Here is a 17,944-nt window from a genome sequence, read left to right on the forward strand (position 1 = left end):
TTTCTTCAGCAATCCCGTTAGGTTCATGTCCACCCCTTGCTGTCTTAAAATGTTCATATATCGCACGAATGTTGAGACCCCTGCCTCTAAACAAAATATTGCGTGTCAAGTGATTTTATTATTATATATAGGGTGAATCCGAAGGAATATAAATTAAATGAGGCTTTGTTTTAAAGAATTTGTAACAGCATCCTGTTACAATCATTCCTTGCTAACATTCTGTTTATCAATTAATTTTACATCTTGTGTATGTGTAAAATATAATATTTTCAGTCAACAATTGAGTGATCGAGAGTTATTGGTAAATCTAATTCATTTCTGACGACGTTTGAAGACTTGGTGAAACAGCATGTAGATATATAGAAAAGATTCAAATGATATGTAAAACAAAACATCCCCATAACATCGAACTCCGAGGAAAATTTAAAAAGGAAAGTCCCTAATCAAATAGCAAAATCAAAAGCCCAAACACACAAAACGATTGATTTTTTGGGGTGTTTTAACGCCACTTGTAAGCACGGCATTTCGGCTATTTGTGGTGGTCAGTTTCAATGGTTGAAGAAGCCGGAGTGCTTGGAGAAAACCTTCCATAGGAAAACCGACAGTCCTAGTCAATTAAAATAGGAGTCGAGTGTACCCTGCACGAGCGGGGTTCGAACTCACAACCTCAGTATTAACTGGCTATTGATTAGTAACTACGTAGACCTCTCGGCCACCGAGGCCCTTCACACATACATCAAACGAATGGATAACAACTGTCATATTCCCGACTTGGTACAGGCATTTATTATGTAGAAAATTGTGGATTTACCCTGATTTTATTGCTAGCTAAACCTCTCACTTATATGGCAGTCGCAACAAATTACAATATACCGACATAGATGTGAGAACAAAACAAACAGATATAATAGGTAAAAATGTTAAAAATAGGGGTACCCGGTACAGCAGTCAGCATTGTGTTATAATCTTAATTACTATAAAACAAACAAATATGTAAAAAAAAAGAAGCACAAAAAGGCATATAGACAAAGCACAATAAGGTATATAGACAAAGCACATTAGCAAAAATGAAAAAAATATAGATGTGTGGTGTTAAAATGTTTTTTTTCAAAATACAAATGTGGTGTAATTAACTTTTACTTTTGTTTATTTCTTATTTGCAGTTCTTAAATACATGTACATGGAAACATGTATATACCATGCTGTATCATCTATTTCAAAATGTCTCATATCAGTTAAGTTCGCGTATCTTATCATTGTTACAAGGTCGATATTTAAAGCTTTGTCTAGTTTTCTATGTTGTGTCTTGTGTATTATGGCTTTTCTTTTTGTCTTTGTATTTTTTATCCATGACTTTGTCAGTTTATTTTCGATCTATGAAAAAAGTAAAAATCACAATAATACTGAACTCCGAGGAAAATTCAAAACGGAAACTCCCTTATCCCTGAGTTTGACTGTTCCTCTGGTATCTTTCTCCCCTCTCTTTTGACGATAATCGTTCATGTGATGACCGCAATGACCTCTCAGAGATATATAGAAACGTCGCACGATACTGGTGTCACCTAACGTTGCACACTCAAAGACGTAAGCCAAAATAAAAACATTGTAATGCATGTTGGCTTTTTACAATAAATTTTAAAAGATGTTACTCTTGCAATTAATTTAATAGAAATATTTGGTACTTTCTCAGGCTTAAAATTGAACAAAACAAAAACTGAAGGGATATGGCTAGGCCAATTGAAACACTGTCGTGATAAATGTGAAGATATAAATTGGTGTACTACACCTATTAAAAGTCTTGGAATTTATTTTGGTCATAATAAACAAGAATGTCAAAAATTAAACTTTGAAAAACAGCTTTTAAAATGTAAAAAAATAAAAACTGATTGGAGTAAAAGAAATCTTACTATTATAGGAAAGATAGTCATCATCAAATCACTTGTTTTGCCAACCTAACATATATTGCAGCAAACACTATAATTCCTAAAGAAATGTTGCACAATTTTAAAACTTTGATATATAATTTTATATGGAAAGGCAAAAAAGACAAAATAAAAAAATCCACACTTTCAAAAGATTTTTTGGAAGGTGGACTTAAAATTACAGACATTGATGTTTACATAAAATCACTGCATATCAGCTGGATTTTAAAATTAAGTGGAGATAAAAATGATAATTGGACAATCATTCCAAAATTTTATTTTAACAAATTAGGGGAAAATCTTCTTGTATTCAAGAATTTAAAGAGTATTAAAGACATTGATAAAAATAAGTTACAAAATATGCCAGACTGTTACAAGCAACTAATTAAAGATTGGATTAGTGAAAAAGGAGGAAACACAAAATACAATGTATCCCAAAAGATTTTTTGAATTAGAAAACAAGTTTTGTGGGGAAATGATAATATTAGGTTTAACAGAAAATGTCTAAACTTTGACGACTGGATAAAAAGTGATATAATTACAATAAATGATATCATTGATGAAGAGGGTAAACTCTCTGAAACAACCATCTTATCTAAGCTTAAATATAAACAAAATTGGATAAACCAAATATATATGTTAAAAAAGGCTATTCCAATGAATTGGAAATTAATTCTTTGTACTGAAGAATCCATCAAAACTAAAGTTAAAGTTGTTAACGACTTAAAAATTAGGTACACAACAATAACTCCATTAACGAGCACTAGAGAAAAGAAAATCATGAAAAACCGAACGGTTTTCTGTTGTGGGAAAAATTATTTGACAAAAATTTAAGTTACAAGTTCAAAAATAACTTTGTTTTCATTTTGCAATATCTCACTGATAACAGATTGAAAATGTTTAGATGGAAACTTATTCACTATATTCTGCCATGTAATGAATAATTAAAAAAGTGGAAAATTACTGAAGACAACTTATGTAAGCATTGTAAAGAAAAAGATAACTATCAACACTTTTTTGTCAACTACTTATTTAATACAGACTTCCTAAAAATAACAATGAAATTAATGAACTCCCTAGTATAGACAAAAACATTATAAGTCTTGAAAATCTAGTAATAGGGTACAAAATTGAAGACTCAGCATACTTTGATATTAACTACATACTAACAATAATATCCTTTTCATTATATAAAGCATATTATGTCTCAGAAAAAAAAACAAAAAAAAATAAACATTTTGAAAATTTTCCAAAAAGAAATTTCAGATATTATTGAAATGAACAATTTTAATAACAAAAATAATAGTAAGACAATTCTAAAAATAAATAGATTCATTGAAGATTTAAACAAAAATCAGAATTAAATCAATTTAAATGTTTGAAACATTATTTTATAAAAAGTAAAAACATAGTAATTGGTAAACTCAATTGTTAATTGTTTACAAGCCATATATGGTCATGTTTATTCACAAGTTCAATCATGCATGTCGGCATGTGTTAAAGATATGTTTGTAAAAATGTTCAACCATGCATAAGTAACGACATGGCACATATTGTTGTTTTATTCATAAACATTATAGGGGGAAAAAAGATAAACATGTGTAATAACGATTATTTAATAATTTATTCTAGTGTAGATAAATTGTGAATTGTGCACGCTAAAATGAATGACTTAACTTGTGTAATACATATACACGACGACATACAATAGATCAGTAGAAACTTAAACAAAAATTGCATACTTACCAAATTTTATAAAATAAGTTAAATCCTGTTTACATGTATATCAGAATATTTAGACACAATCGATAATGCGATAACGCACATGCTTGCTGAAACAACACTAACTATGCCCAATTTCTTTCAAAGGAATACGGATCATTTGATAAAATCGATAACGGAAAAGATTCCGGAAAAGTTAATGTATAAAAAAAAGGAGAGAAATTATTTAACAAAGATCTGTATGTGTATTCACAATATTTATTTTATATAATTGTGAAATCAATTTTACTATAGATACTAATATTATGAAAAAGTTATATCTTACCAAATAGTGCTTCCCTAAACTATTAGGTAAACTAACATGAGGGATATTAAGTTACAAGCTGTAAACTTAGTAAATTGTTACAGCAAATATGCAATAAAGATATTATTACGTTTAAAAAATTTTTTTTTTTTTTAAAGGATTGATTTTTTCCCCTAAGAAAGGATTAATTGTTTTTTCTTAGATAAAAGATGGTAAGCTTTAGTTTTGTTAACAAATTAAAAATAAAAAGTAACTTGAATTGAAACCATTTGTTTTATATACATTTTAATTATAAAGGCAATCGATTACTTTTTTTTTATGGATAAACTATGGCTGCAAATGCGCTCATCTTTGCACTCCAGAATGTCAAGGCGAAAGGACTACGGCATATCTAGCATGTCAGTTCTGCACAAATATATGCCAGGGAATTATCGGGAACAATTATTATTGCTGTTTTTTTTTCTATTAATTTGTATTATAGCGGATCCGACTATTATAGTCCGGAAAACACTCCAGTTCCGCGAGAAAATCTCTCCCAACCCCTTCTCTGTGAATCGGCAGAGCTTCAACATAAAACATTAATTTTAAAGTTTTCTTATTAAGCAACAAAATAAAATAGCCGTATTCCAAATCGTCTGTGAAAACCGAAATAATGACAATTAGACGGAACGTTAGAAGTATATTTTATTAAATAACGTCAAAATCGTATGTGGGGACATTGTATCGGACATTTTAGTTTTATTTGATATCTCGTATATTAGATTTAATTTATGGGAATTTAATATCAAAATAGAGATAATTTTTTGTACTTTTATCCAATATAATTTTTTTTATGTAGCGAATGGCACTGTATTAAATAAACATCATGAACAAACAGAAAACGTAACCCTACGTTTAATTTGGTTTGAAGGGGACAAAATGTCGGACATTGCTATTCAACTCGAAAAATAAGAATTTATTTTAAAAATTCCTGATTATTGCATGAGGCGAAATTGTGATCTTTGTACAAAATACTAGTATAAGAATTATTTACTTTCGACATGGGCATTGCTCTGGAATTCCCTTTTTTGGGACAATTTAACAAAAAATACGGCAACCTTTAGTGCATGGGACACATAATTTGTATCATCTTGATCCTTTTTTTTTATATTTCCGTCTTTTCGAGAGAAAAAAATCGACATTATGTTATCGCCCAATTATGAATTGCTTGTTCTAGACAAACTTTTATAACGTTTGGTAATAAAATGTATATGTTTTTTACGGTATTCAGAATTTCACAAAAGTAAAAGTGTAACGCGGGACAAGGAAATCATATTGCAACATAAAGGTTTTATTGAGTTTTATTTAATGAAAATGGTCTGTTACATAGACAAAATTGCAATAATCTGAAAGAAGAATTTAAAAGCTTTAAAATGATAAACAACACTTTATGATATCAATTTTTATGTTTAAAAATTAATAAGATGAATGTGTCTTGTCCGTGATTTTACCGAAGTAACACCAGTAGCGTGCGACGTTTCATACTATTCATAATTATAACTAAATGTATATCCTATTAATTATTGGTTGCAGTCACAGACATTATCCGAACAATTTAAATTGAAAGCCATTTTGTGTGTCCTTAAATATTTCATGCTTAATTAACAGAGAACTCAAGGTTCAAATACAGATAATTACATTTCAAATATAAAACCGTTACTTTGATTTGATAACAACAATTACACGTCATTCAAAATTAACATCCATCACAAAATAAAATGTAACATTCGTGATGACACGTTCTTTCACAAACAGTGCACAAGTAAGAAAAGAAAAAGCAACTTTATTCATAGTCTTATTAGCACACTACTTTTATTTTAAGAAGTTAATGTTTTTTTTGTCATTTTATTGTGGTTTGAACGTGTTGATCGAGCGCTATATACAACATGCTTCGGTCAAAAATTTCTTAAATTAAAAAGTCTTTGATTTCAGCGAAATGAACAAACTTAGCATCCAAGTCTATCAAACCATCGTGGCAGGTTTTATGTTTTATTGGACATTAAATAAACGATAAACAAAAATCATACCACAAATAAACTATAAATGGTAGAGTTTGAAATGAAATTCGCAACCGATGTCACATAAGGCTGAGTTTCCAAATTGTTTAGAAAACGGACTAATTTTTCATAGGGTTTTAAAACATAATTTTGGATTGAAAACGTACGTCTTTGAGTTCTTAAATAGACATGAGCGGTTAAATCGATGCACCCTAATTAGACTTAAATTCTCATATTTGATTTTTAACATACTAAAACTTATATCAAAATCATGAACAGTATTAAATAAACAATTTACGATGCAAGGTCTCGATAATATGTATCAGGATTTTGTGTGTATTTTAGTATAGACGTTTTCAAGTCAACCAACGAGCTGATCTTCAAAGACTGCCGACGTTCAAACATTCCAATATAAACATACATATCGATATAAATAGACAGCTAACACGTGCACACGTACTGTTAAATTTTTCTAGGTCGATTCGATTTCATATTGTAGGTTAAATAAATATGTTCATCATTGTGTTTATCTGTATATGAATTAGTTTTAGTGGATTGGAGCTGTCACCATTCTTTTCCTTTTAATAGCTGAACACTGTGAAGGTTTTAAATGAAGGACACATGATATCGGATTTAATTAAGAATTGAATGTTTCTTTTTGTATTGGGGTGTAAAAGCGTTGACAGAAGTACATTTTGTATGAAGCGCGGAAGCACTTCATTCTAAAAATGTGCACACGGTCAACGCTTTTACAACCCTATAAAGTTACAAAAAGAAGCATTCAATACTTACAATTACATTTTTTAGCTATGATCATGATAACACGAATTTTATATATTTTTTTTATTTAATTCACCTGTGCACTTTATTGTTGGACCACGTGTTATCATGAATGAAAAGTTGTATTGAGCAATGCAACTGCTTACGGAATAACACGTAATGTTCAGTTAGCCAATCAGAATAAAGTATTATAATGAAACATGCATATAATATCATTATTGAGTTGCATTAGTCACTTGCTAATTGTTTTTACTTTTATTGGATTTTAAACAGTGCAAATCACCAATGTTATTTCAACTGATCGGGCGGAGCTTTCGTTTTAATTTTCATAGGGACAGTCTATTTGAAGATGTGTGTGATAAGTATGATTGCCGTTATAATTATTACGGATTTCTAATTACCTATCAGTGTCATCAAAGGAATTTACAAAACAATAACTGGACGCTTCATTGATGAGTTTATTCAAAACACATAATTATAGATAGACTGGTCTATTATGAGCGAACCGGTTACACTCCGCCCGGTCAAGTAAAATAAATCGAGTCATAACTCTCTAAAAAGTTTACTAGTTTTGAAGTTATGTAATAGTTATGTTATAGTTTAAAAAAGATCATGAAAAATACCTTACAGACGTCATGAATAAATGTTCTTTTCTACTTGATAAACTTTCAAATGTATAATATATTGAACTGTGTGTGAACGTTTTTATTAAGTAATTATTGTGTGTAACAAGGCTACTTGATGGAATGCTGTACACCGAAACTTTATTATTGTGAAACCTAGGTGGCCCAGTGGTCTAGCGTATCGGATACATTGAAAATCGATTTGGTGTCACAATATCTCAGTAGCATCAGTGGCATGAGTTCAAATCCCGGTGAGGGAAGAACAAACAATTTGCGAAAGCAAATTTACAGATCTAACATTTTTGGGATGATGTTGAGACGAATTATATTTATATACTATAAGAACTTTCATGGTAATATTAACAGACTATCTGTTAGGAATAATCTTAAGCATTTCGTAAAATAATGTTAATCTTATTGTGCGAGATAAAGAAAAAAAAAATAGAACATGTGAGCAACCGTTTAGATTTAGCTGTTAATTTTATTCATAATCTTAATTTAAGTATGAAGGAGATCATCTTCTTCAAAGCTATTTCATTGAAATTTAGTGAATGGTTTTGCTAAAGGTAATGGCAATAACATATATTAAAGAAGACCTTATAAAATTGCCAATGTGACAACTCTTCACAAGATACCAAACGGCACAGAGAAATTAACAACTGTAGGTCACCGTACGGCCTACAATTTACAGAGTCTATACCACATAGTCAGCTTAAAAAGATCCTAAATGATAAATGTAAATCAATTTAATTGAGAAATTTAGGTGCAAAACAAATGAACGACTAATAAATATATGACAGACCAACAAACAAAAACCACTGAATTAAATGCTCCTGTCTTAGGACAGGCACATACGTTCACAATATAGCGGGGCTAGATATGTAAGCGGGACCCAAGGCCTCACCCAAACGTGGGACAGTGGTGTAACAGTACAGTTTACATATTAACGGACTATAAAATGTTGAAAAAAATCATGAGATAGATACAAATAGAAATACACCAAAACAAAAGACATAAAATATACATCTCAAAGTACTTAATTAAAGTAACTAACAGCTAGTTCAAAGGCAATAACAACTAGTAAAATAATCATGCATCTAAGACTAAATGTTTGTTTTACAATATTAACTATTCATCGTCCTGCATATGTTCAATTGTAACATACATATGTACTAAAAATACCAATCTGCTTTATCTATAAATAAAAGATTCTGATCAAAATTTTCATAGTTCACATATCAAAGTATGATACAATGTTTGAATATGAATTCAGCCAGCAATTATGAATTCAAGATTTTGATAATGCATTTTTGAAATCTGATCACACACAATGTACCTATAATTTCATTGTTCAATTCCAAAACTTCTTCAAAATGTCAACCAAATAAACTGAAAATTACTTAAAATGTCCAATTTGAAAACAGATAGTAGTTGACATTTTTCAGGCTACAATTTTATTTTATAGATACTCATCTTAATTGGTGATGTGTTTATTAATATTTATGATTAGATAAAAGAACTCTGTCAAATGATATTTATTGATTCTATCTAATTCAGATAATAAATTATTTAAACATATAATTTTGTAACGGATGTTTTTTCATGTTTTGAAGCAATTACTAATTTTTCATTTATAATAGAGACCTAAAAATAAGTGTTCTATTTTCTGTCAGAAAGCTTTAATTCATGGAGATTTAAATAATGCGAGATATCGTGGTGCCTTTAAATCAAACAATGATGATGACCGATTGTCTTACAGTAACAGAGAACATAAAAACTAAAGGAACCATTTTCTATGAGACAGAAATATCAGTGTTAATGTTGATGTCTGTGGTGATTAATTTAAAATGGACGTCTGTATGTATCATTTTTGACAAAGAAACAGGTATGTTTGATTTATAATGAGTTTCTGTTTATTTGCATATGAATATACTAGTCAGTTTTTTTGCATAATATGATATATAGGTGAAAATATACAACAGACAACCATCAATTTATCAATTTAAAAAAGTTATATAAGATAAACACAGCTGAAGAAGTTTAAAATAATTTGATTGTAAAACACACGCTGCTTTGATTGGATTGACATATATTTTTAATTTATAAAAAACAGGGTATTTTGTTTATCTGGTTATTATCAAAAAGACTAAATATGGAGCAGGATCTTCTAACCCTTCCGGAGCACCTGACATCACCCCCAGTTTTTGGTGGGGTTTTGTGTTGCTTAGTCTTGTATGTTTTCTGTGTTGTGTCTCATGTACTATTATTTGTCTGTTTGTCTTTTATTTTTTACCCATAGTGTTATCAGTTTCTTTTCTGTCTATGAGTTTGATTGTCCCTCTTGTATTTGTCGCCCCTCCTTTATGTTTTACGAAATCCTGCAAAACTGTAAATTTCTTAAATTATGACCTTGTTGATTAATAGCATGAATTCGGAAATGTATGAATAACATAAATGTTCAATTTTTATGTGCTCGAGAGATGATATAAAACGCATTTATGTTCTAAATGTCCATTCGTTGAATAAAAATGATAAAAAAAAACATATAGAAACAACTAGAAGGATTTCAAAACGTACAGAAACGAGACAGGTAAAATGCTAAAACGAAAGAAAGAAAAAAGAAAAGACAAAAAACAGTTTATAACACCAAATATTAACCAACACATACAACATTAAAACCAAATTAAACTGAGATGATAGTACAACTAAGCAGTTACCCTTCAACCATTAATTATATGTTTAAATTTGGTGATATTGTTGTAAATATGTTAACACGAATAAAAGGAATTGAGGGACGGAAAATTCACGTCGCTTTTACGTTTTTCTTTGTTGACATATTTATTTGTTTTAACATGATTAGGATTAAAACACAATATTGACTGATATACTCCCTTTTTATATATATTTTTACAAATTGTGTCTGTTTGTTTTGTTCACACATGGTTGCAATATAATGGAATTTTATGCGACCATCATACAATTGACAGGTTTAGCTAGCTATAAAACAATGCTTAGTCTACCATTTTCTACACATGAAAATGTCTGTACCCAGTCAAGAATTCCATTTGTTTGGTGTATTTGAGCTTTTGGTTTTGCCATTTATTAAGGAACTTTCCCTTTTTAATTTTCCTCGGAGTCCGTCTGTAACGGACCACATCAATCAGGCATCAAATAAGGCGATAAGTCGAGTATGCGGTCTATATAAGTATCTTTTATTCTTCAAAATACATTTAATTTTGGCTTTTTATACTATATATCATATCAACCGATTCTCTACAATAAAATACAAATACACATTAACATACATCGTATTTGTCTTTTTGTAAAGTAAACATATAACTTAAAAAACTAAAGGCATTATACTAATCAAACAATATGATACACTTTCTTTCCCGCTTCATGAATAACTTGTTAAATTAAAAGTTAATTGAAATAAATATTACTTTATAAATACTTTTACAATTCTTAATATTTCTTCTTTAAATAAATATTGTTCTTAAAAATGTACATAAATTATCTCTTACCGATTATGATCTCTCTATAAAATAATGATGTGTCTCCGAATATCAAATAACTTGCAATGAATAAAAACTAGACAACGTAACGTACGTAAAAGGCTAATTCTAATGCAATTATTTTGTATCCATGGTTCTGATTGGATGACAGTAAGCGTAAAATTATCTATCTCCTTGTCTGTAACTAAGGAAGCCGACATTTTGAATTGCTGAATGTATTGACATGTAGTTTCTACAATAATAAGCCAAAAAACTCACATGTTGCACCTAAAAATCTTCTTTTTATCAAATTTTATTACATTCTGAAGCGGCACAGAATCCAGAAAACGCCCGGTGTTTATGTTTGACGCCGGAAGCATACCTATGACGTCACCTAGTATAGGGACCAAAGAAGATAACATCTTTTCGCGGAATTTTCTTTAATGAACGTTTAAGACTGAAATAATGATTGAAGTTCAATTATGAACTCGATTTGCATTAGAATAGAGATAACTGTATTGTATTTGAAGCTTTGCGGACGTCCATCGGTAGTTTTACTGTCGCAAATACCCGTTTACCTGTCTCCGCTCCGCGTCGCCAGGTAAACTAAATTTGCGACAGTAAAACTACCGATGGACGTCCTTAAAGCTTCAAATACAATATAGTTATCTCTTAAACGTCATAAAACTTTAAAAACGGGAAATATAACAATTCATAAGAGCGCAACGTTACATGTATGCGCAAATACCCAAAAATCGTATCTACAAGTATTACAAATAAAATAAATAACTTCAGTAATAATAAATGAAGTAACCCAACAATTTGGAATTACATTTCAAATCTAACACCGTCATTTTTGTTACTATAGTTTCTACGACGTATATATATAATAGGTGAGAAAAATAAGGTCTCAAATCGTAACCGAAGAACAGAGAGGTACACTGACAACCAAAATCTTAGTTCAAATACGTCTAAAAATTCTGTAATTATAAAGATAATTAAGTTGCAATTCCCTCAGGTAAAGTTGACCCTAGATGGTATGACTTTTTTTTTTATGTCCTATTTCATCATATGGCTCTTCAACTATTTCAGTTTTAAATAAATTTTTTATAAAACAATTTGAGCGTTTTTAAGGATGGCTAATTTAGCAAAAGCGTGTAGGATTAGCATTTATAACGGATTTTTTTCTTCAAATTCGCTTTTCACCTTTTAAAAACGATTAGATCTATATCAAAATTCACACTGCAGAACAATTTCTTAAAATTTCTCTGCAAATTTTATGTAGCCTATTAAGATTAAAGATCCCTCAAGACAGAATATAAATTGACGCCTTTCCCATGGCAAAAAATCAAAAACCTCAACTCCACATCCAGTTCCATACATTTTATTGACCACACTTCACAGTTCACAAGGGCAAGGTCATATCACGTATCATTATGACCCTTGATTAGGAAAGTCCGTATACCATTCGTTCAGAATACTTTATCTATTAATCATTACGTTTTTCGAATTCGTCACTTTTTCTGAATTAAGGCCGATTAAACCTATTTACGGAAGCCGATAAGGGCCATTAAAAAAATAATAATTATGTCGTAATTACGACATAGCATGTCGTAATTTCGACATAACATGTCGTTATTACGACATCACTATGTCGTAATTTCGACATATCATGTCGTAAGAACGACACCACTATGTCGTTATAACGACATAGCTATGTAGTAATAACGACATCGCTATATGTAAAAGAATATGTATTATGATTGCCAAGAGACTAAATGACACAGAAATTAACAACTATAGGTCATCATAATGCCCCCAATAATTAGAAAAGCCCCCGCATAGTCAGCTATAAAAGAGTGAGGAAAGATACCAGAGGGAGAGTCCCCGAAATGCTGTGTAGCAGACAGTGTTAATAATTAATTATTAGCTCCCTTGGAAAAACTCCAAATTTCATATTTAATGTATTTCATTGTTAAATAATTTATAAGCTTAATAAGTATATATTTGTTAATTGCATAGCTTTTGCTATTTGATTTCATTGGTTAAATATTTCTATTTATATTGTAAAGTTTAATATTTGTATCGTCGAAAAATCTTTGGTAACCTTCTTTGGATACCTTCAGTGAGAAAGTTATATATTTTATAGATCCCATCATAGGCTTAAAAGATACCGGCCGTGGAAGGTATGGACAGCCGCACAAAGTTGAATAAAACTTGTAATTGTTTGAAGAATATTACGTGCAGTTTTATGAGGACTGACATTGCAATATCTGAATGCAAATGTATAGTTAATAAAATATTAGGGACAAACATTCAAGGCCAAAAAGCAAACAAACAAGTCCAAACAAAGCCATGTCAAGACAACACTGCGAAATATTTAACCATTCGAAAATATTCACTTTAGAAAAAAAAACCGGTTTAAAAAAAACACAGGTAAATCTTGAAGTTTATACAAATGTAGTCAGAAGAAGTGATATTCCAAATAATCAAAGCTGGTATATAGACAAGATCCATATAAATATCAAATAACAAAAAAGCATTATAAACATTATCAACAGGTCGAATTAACAAGAAAATACGATTAGAGAGTACTCGCAATTACTGACAGCTAGTTAAAAGCCAAAAAAAACAATTAATAATAAAAAAAATCATGCATCAGAGACTAAACTCAACCAAAACACATCCCAGGGATTAAGTATTTTAACGTCATGAACAGTCAGAGAAGACATGACTTGTTCAATGCCAAAAATAAATGTATCGACAGGTAGTAGGATAGTGAGGAGCGACTTCTATAGGGATAAAACTTTACGTGTCTGTGTCTCTTTACATCCCGCCTCAAAAAAATATACAATTTAGTTATGTTTTAATTTGCTAATGACAAAATCGATATTAGTGCCAATGTAAACTATATTCAGAGATCTAATAACAATATTGTTACGATAACCCTTACTTATAAGTTTGTTTAAAGGTTCGATGAGTTTACACGGATCACATAGTGATTTCCTCGCTTTAAGTGCAATATTACCTTAAAATTTAGGATGTGAAATACCGGTATAGCCAAATTTACTAATCAAATCTTTGTATCTATGAAAGAATTTAGTAAACGTTTTAAGTAATTTATGGTATCGAAATCCCTGACACAGCAATTTCCCAGTGATGCATTGTTTATGTTCGTTAAAATCTATGACATCCGAACACACACGGGCAAACCGTACGAATTGGGATATATAAACACCGTATGATGGAGCCAAAAGCACATCGCCGTCTAAAAAAGGAAAATTAACAATAAGAAATGAAAAATCGTCTCTTTTGTCGTAAATTTTAAAATGAAGTTTCCCGTTTGAAATTGAAATGTCTAAATCTAGAAAAGGACAACTGCTGCTATTTATGTTAGATTTAGTTAAAGTTAGTTCTTTTGGGTAAATTTCTGAAGTATATTTACAGAACTCTGGATAAGTCAACGAAATAATATCATCCAGATAATGGTAGGTATTTTTGAATGTATCAACCAAATATAACAATGATGGGTCTTTACTGTGTTTGGTCATAAACTGGGATTCATAGCAATATAGAAATAAATCTGCTATTAAAGGTGCACAGTTGGTGAGCATATATTACTTATCGTATGCTGTTTAAGTTGAAATCATCCCTTCTTAAATTTTACCGACACCACCACGAGTTGGTTGACCCTAAAGGAATACCTGTTTCACATATGACGATGTTTATGTTCATATTGTCTTTTCCAAACAAAGTCCTCTTTTCCCCAAAATTACCTTCCGAAAATGACTTATCACTAGCTTTGTACTTACTGAAGCAACACGACATGTGACAATAGTGAAGGGGGATTGTCTTACCCTTCTGCTCAACTGATATCACCACATTCATTTAAAGGTGGCGGGGTCGTGATATTTTTGGTTTATTTCACATTATACATAAGAGGAAAACAACAGAAACACTAAAGTTAAAAAAACCAATCTACAATGCAACACACACAGAAACGAACAACATAATTGTTTAGTTTAACAATATATAAATGCTCTGCCTAATATTTCCATTACTGTATTGTGCATAGACCTTCATCGAGGTGTATGCGCTATTACTTAAGCACAATAACTATGTTTTTATAATCGATATCCTTGTACTAGTTTCATATATACGTATTATTACATCATATAGTTTTGTACGCTAATCATACATTTAACTTTTACTATTGTTTTTTTTTTAATTCTTTGTTTGTTTGTCTGTTTTAGTTTGTTGTTATTGTTTTTACTTGTTTGAGATGTAGGGATAAATATTTTATAAGTATAAATCTGTGTGACCTTTCTAATGCTAACAAATTACAGTCTTTATATTCAAGTAAAATCCGTGATAATCAGCTATTACTCTAAGGCTTCGTTCAAGAATGTAAAATTATTCGTAGAATGATAATAATTTAGTACCAGCAGTTTGTAATTGTGGTATTTGTGACTCAGATAATAAATGTTAAGATACTGATCATGCATATCTGACTGTCCCTAATGTGCATACGTTGCACGATGTTAAATATACGCATTATACTATATACTAGTATTAACGATTTGTTGGATACTTTTTTACTATTTAAGATAAACCTGTTTTGAAGATTTTTACTCTTCACAAAGATTTGTATTGTCCTTTACTAAAATTCAAGAATCACAATAATCTCATCAGCATAACAGACAAATCTCACACAGGCTAGAAAACTGTTCATGAACATGAGAGTGACGACCCTCCTTCAGATTAACTAAACCAAACGGTTCTACTAAATACCACATCCATATAAAACAACTACAAATACTATTTCTCCTCATTCAGCTTCAGTGTCAACTCAGCAACATCGTGTACGACAACACAATTGTCAATAGCCGCCCTTAAGGTTTCATTTTGTAAATACAGCTGTTTCTCAAACACGCCTCTATTGGGAAATTTTGAATATTTATAGATAGTAAATTTTATTCCATACAGGTTCCCAGTTTTTATCTGTAGGTTGCATCTCATAGAGACATAACTTGGAAATGTAACAGTAAATATACATGTGAATATTGTTTATATTGAAATCTGTTGTAACCCTACAGTCAAGGTATGGGTTGTTAAGAAATTTGGTGTTAGAAGTTCGGGGCATATAAACGTTGAAAATATGCCGCACAGCCCTATATTTTGATCTTTACAAAAAATAGTAGTGCATATGAACTTTCCATTCTAGGATATAATTTTTCAAGACTTCATAGTAAAAGTGGTACAGTTTAAGGTGTAAAAGGAGTTCCTATGGGAAAATTCATTGTCAATATTTACAGAAATTCAACCTTAAGCACCAGAACACCGCGGAAACTGACATATATTGACATCTGTTACAACTGCAACCATCTTGGTTACTGCCGAAGTCAGTGCCTCATTAATAATGATTTCTTTTTAATCTTCTTATCCAGATGAGGGTCATGTTGACAGACAGTTTCAACTGTTTTCCGTTACAATAAGATTGAAGTATTTCGAAACTGTATGATTTTTATCTTTTACAAAACAATAAAAAAAAAATATAGCTCACGCAAACATATACAGTTCTGTAAACATACACGTGCAAACGATTTTGTTATTCAACTTTTCAAATTGTTATTCCATTTCTACAAACTCCTACATCTATGTCACTTTAAAATAACAAATCTACAAAGTTACATTTAGAATATGTAGATGAAGCTATTTTATAATTACCGAGTTTAAGATATGTTATTAAAATTCTATTTTAGCCAGTCTGCTTAGTATTGCTGGTCAAATTTCGTTTTATTCATTGTGTCCAGTCATGTGTTAATGGTTTATTGACTCGTTATTAACATTGATCAATTGAACACAGAGTAGACTGGAATTTAAAGTCAACTTTTGAATTTCCCGATTGCGTATTTAACGAGCTAACATTTAGCATGAATGACGTATAGAGGCTAGATAAAAAAAAATTCCTTCCATTGTTCTTTTCCTATTGAGCTTGTATATTTTGATGCTGTTTTTAGCTAATTACAGAGCCTCTGGCGCTTATTCGATAGATATCATCTCTTAGAGTTTTTGGGATACGATTGGCTTTTAGGTAATCTGTAGACTTATAACTATTCAGATTACGCAAATTACATTTTACGAGTATTTTACACGTGCAGTTGAATTATTTTTTAAAACAATACAAATACATGTATCAATGAAACAATGGCAATCGTATCTCTCAAAGCAATCTGCTCTTTGATTCATTAATTAGATGCTGTCTTCAAAAGGGTCGTTAAATAGTTCTATGTAGATAGCACTTCAAGCTGTTTTACGTTACTGTCTTTTAAGAACAGTTAAAGATATACATATGTCAAATGACATGCAGATATCAATAAATGCATTCCCATTCATTTAAAAAATTAAGTACATTTACTGGACATAACTATAATTAATTTAAGTTGTGTTCAGAATTAAATATGTTTTTAGATTAGTTTGGATCCCGAGATCAAAGAATACACGTTATGATTATTTTAATATCAAAGATTGGGGATCAAATAAAGAATTTTTCATTTAATATTTAGATGACGTGTGGGGTCCTTATATTGACAGGGTGAGGAGTAATCTGAACACAAATTTATCAAGATTTAATTTTAAATTATAGGATCCAGGCTCTGAAGCAATTGATACGGATATAATTTGATTTTTTTATTTACATGAAAGCATTATTTCAACGATGACATATTGTAATAGTTTTTTTTTTAATTAAGAAGTGAATTAATTATTGTTTTATGGAAAATATGTTGCATGATTCAGAACCTAAACTTAAATCCTCTTGGTATAGTTGAATATTTAAACGCACAAGCATATCGAAAGTATACTAATTTCTTCGCCTGTTTTTTAACAAGGTTAAAAAATTTTGTGACTCAGCTTAAGAACACATATCACTGCTATTTCTTTTTTGAAGAACAAGTACTTCAAGTAATTGTTTTTAATGTGGTTATTATTGAGGCTTTTCGGACTAATGATATATAACGGTTCTTTTCCAAATGGTAACCTCCAAATAATTTCTCAAACTTTC

The 17,944-nt window shown here is 30.3% G+C and overlaps 1 protein-coding gene across 1 annotated transcript in view; it reads left to right on the top strand.

Moving 5' to 3' along the window:
* Nucleotides 1-8,996: 8,996 nt before the first annotated feature.
* LOC139481099 (probable glutamate receptor) overlaps nt 8,997-17,944 on the top strand; it is a 42,487-nt gene continuing 33,539 nt past the window's right edge. Inside the window, exon 1 of the mRNA XM_071264200.1 lies at nt 8,997-9,272. Within this exon, the coding sequence (XP_071120301.1) occupies nt 9,089-9,272 (184 nt within the window). The 5' untranslated portion in view covers nt 8,997-9,088. The remainder of the gene's footprint in view (nt 9,273-17,944) is intronic.

The sequence above is a fragment of the Mytilus edulis genome, chromosome 7 (assembly GCF_963676685.1).
Source record: "Mytilus edulis chromosome 7, xbMytEdul2.2, whole genome shotgun sequence".
Taxonomy (NCBI): Eukaryota; Metazoa; Mollusca; class Bivalvia; order Mytilida; family Mytilidae; genus Mytilus; species Mytilus edulis.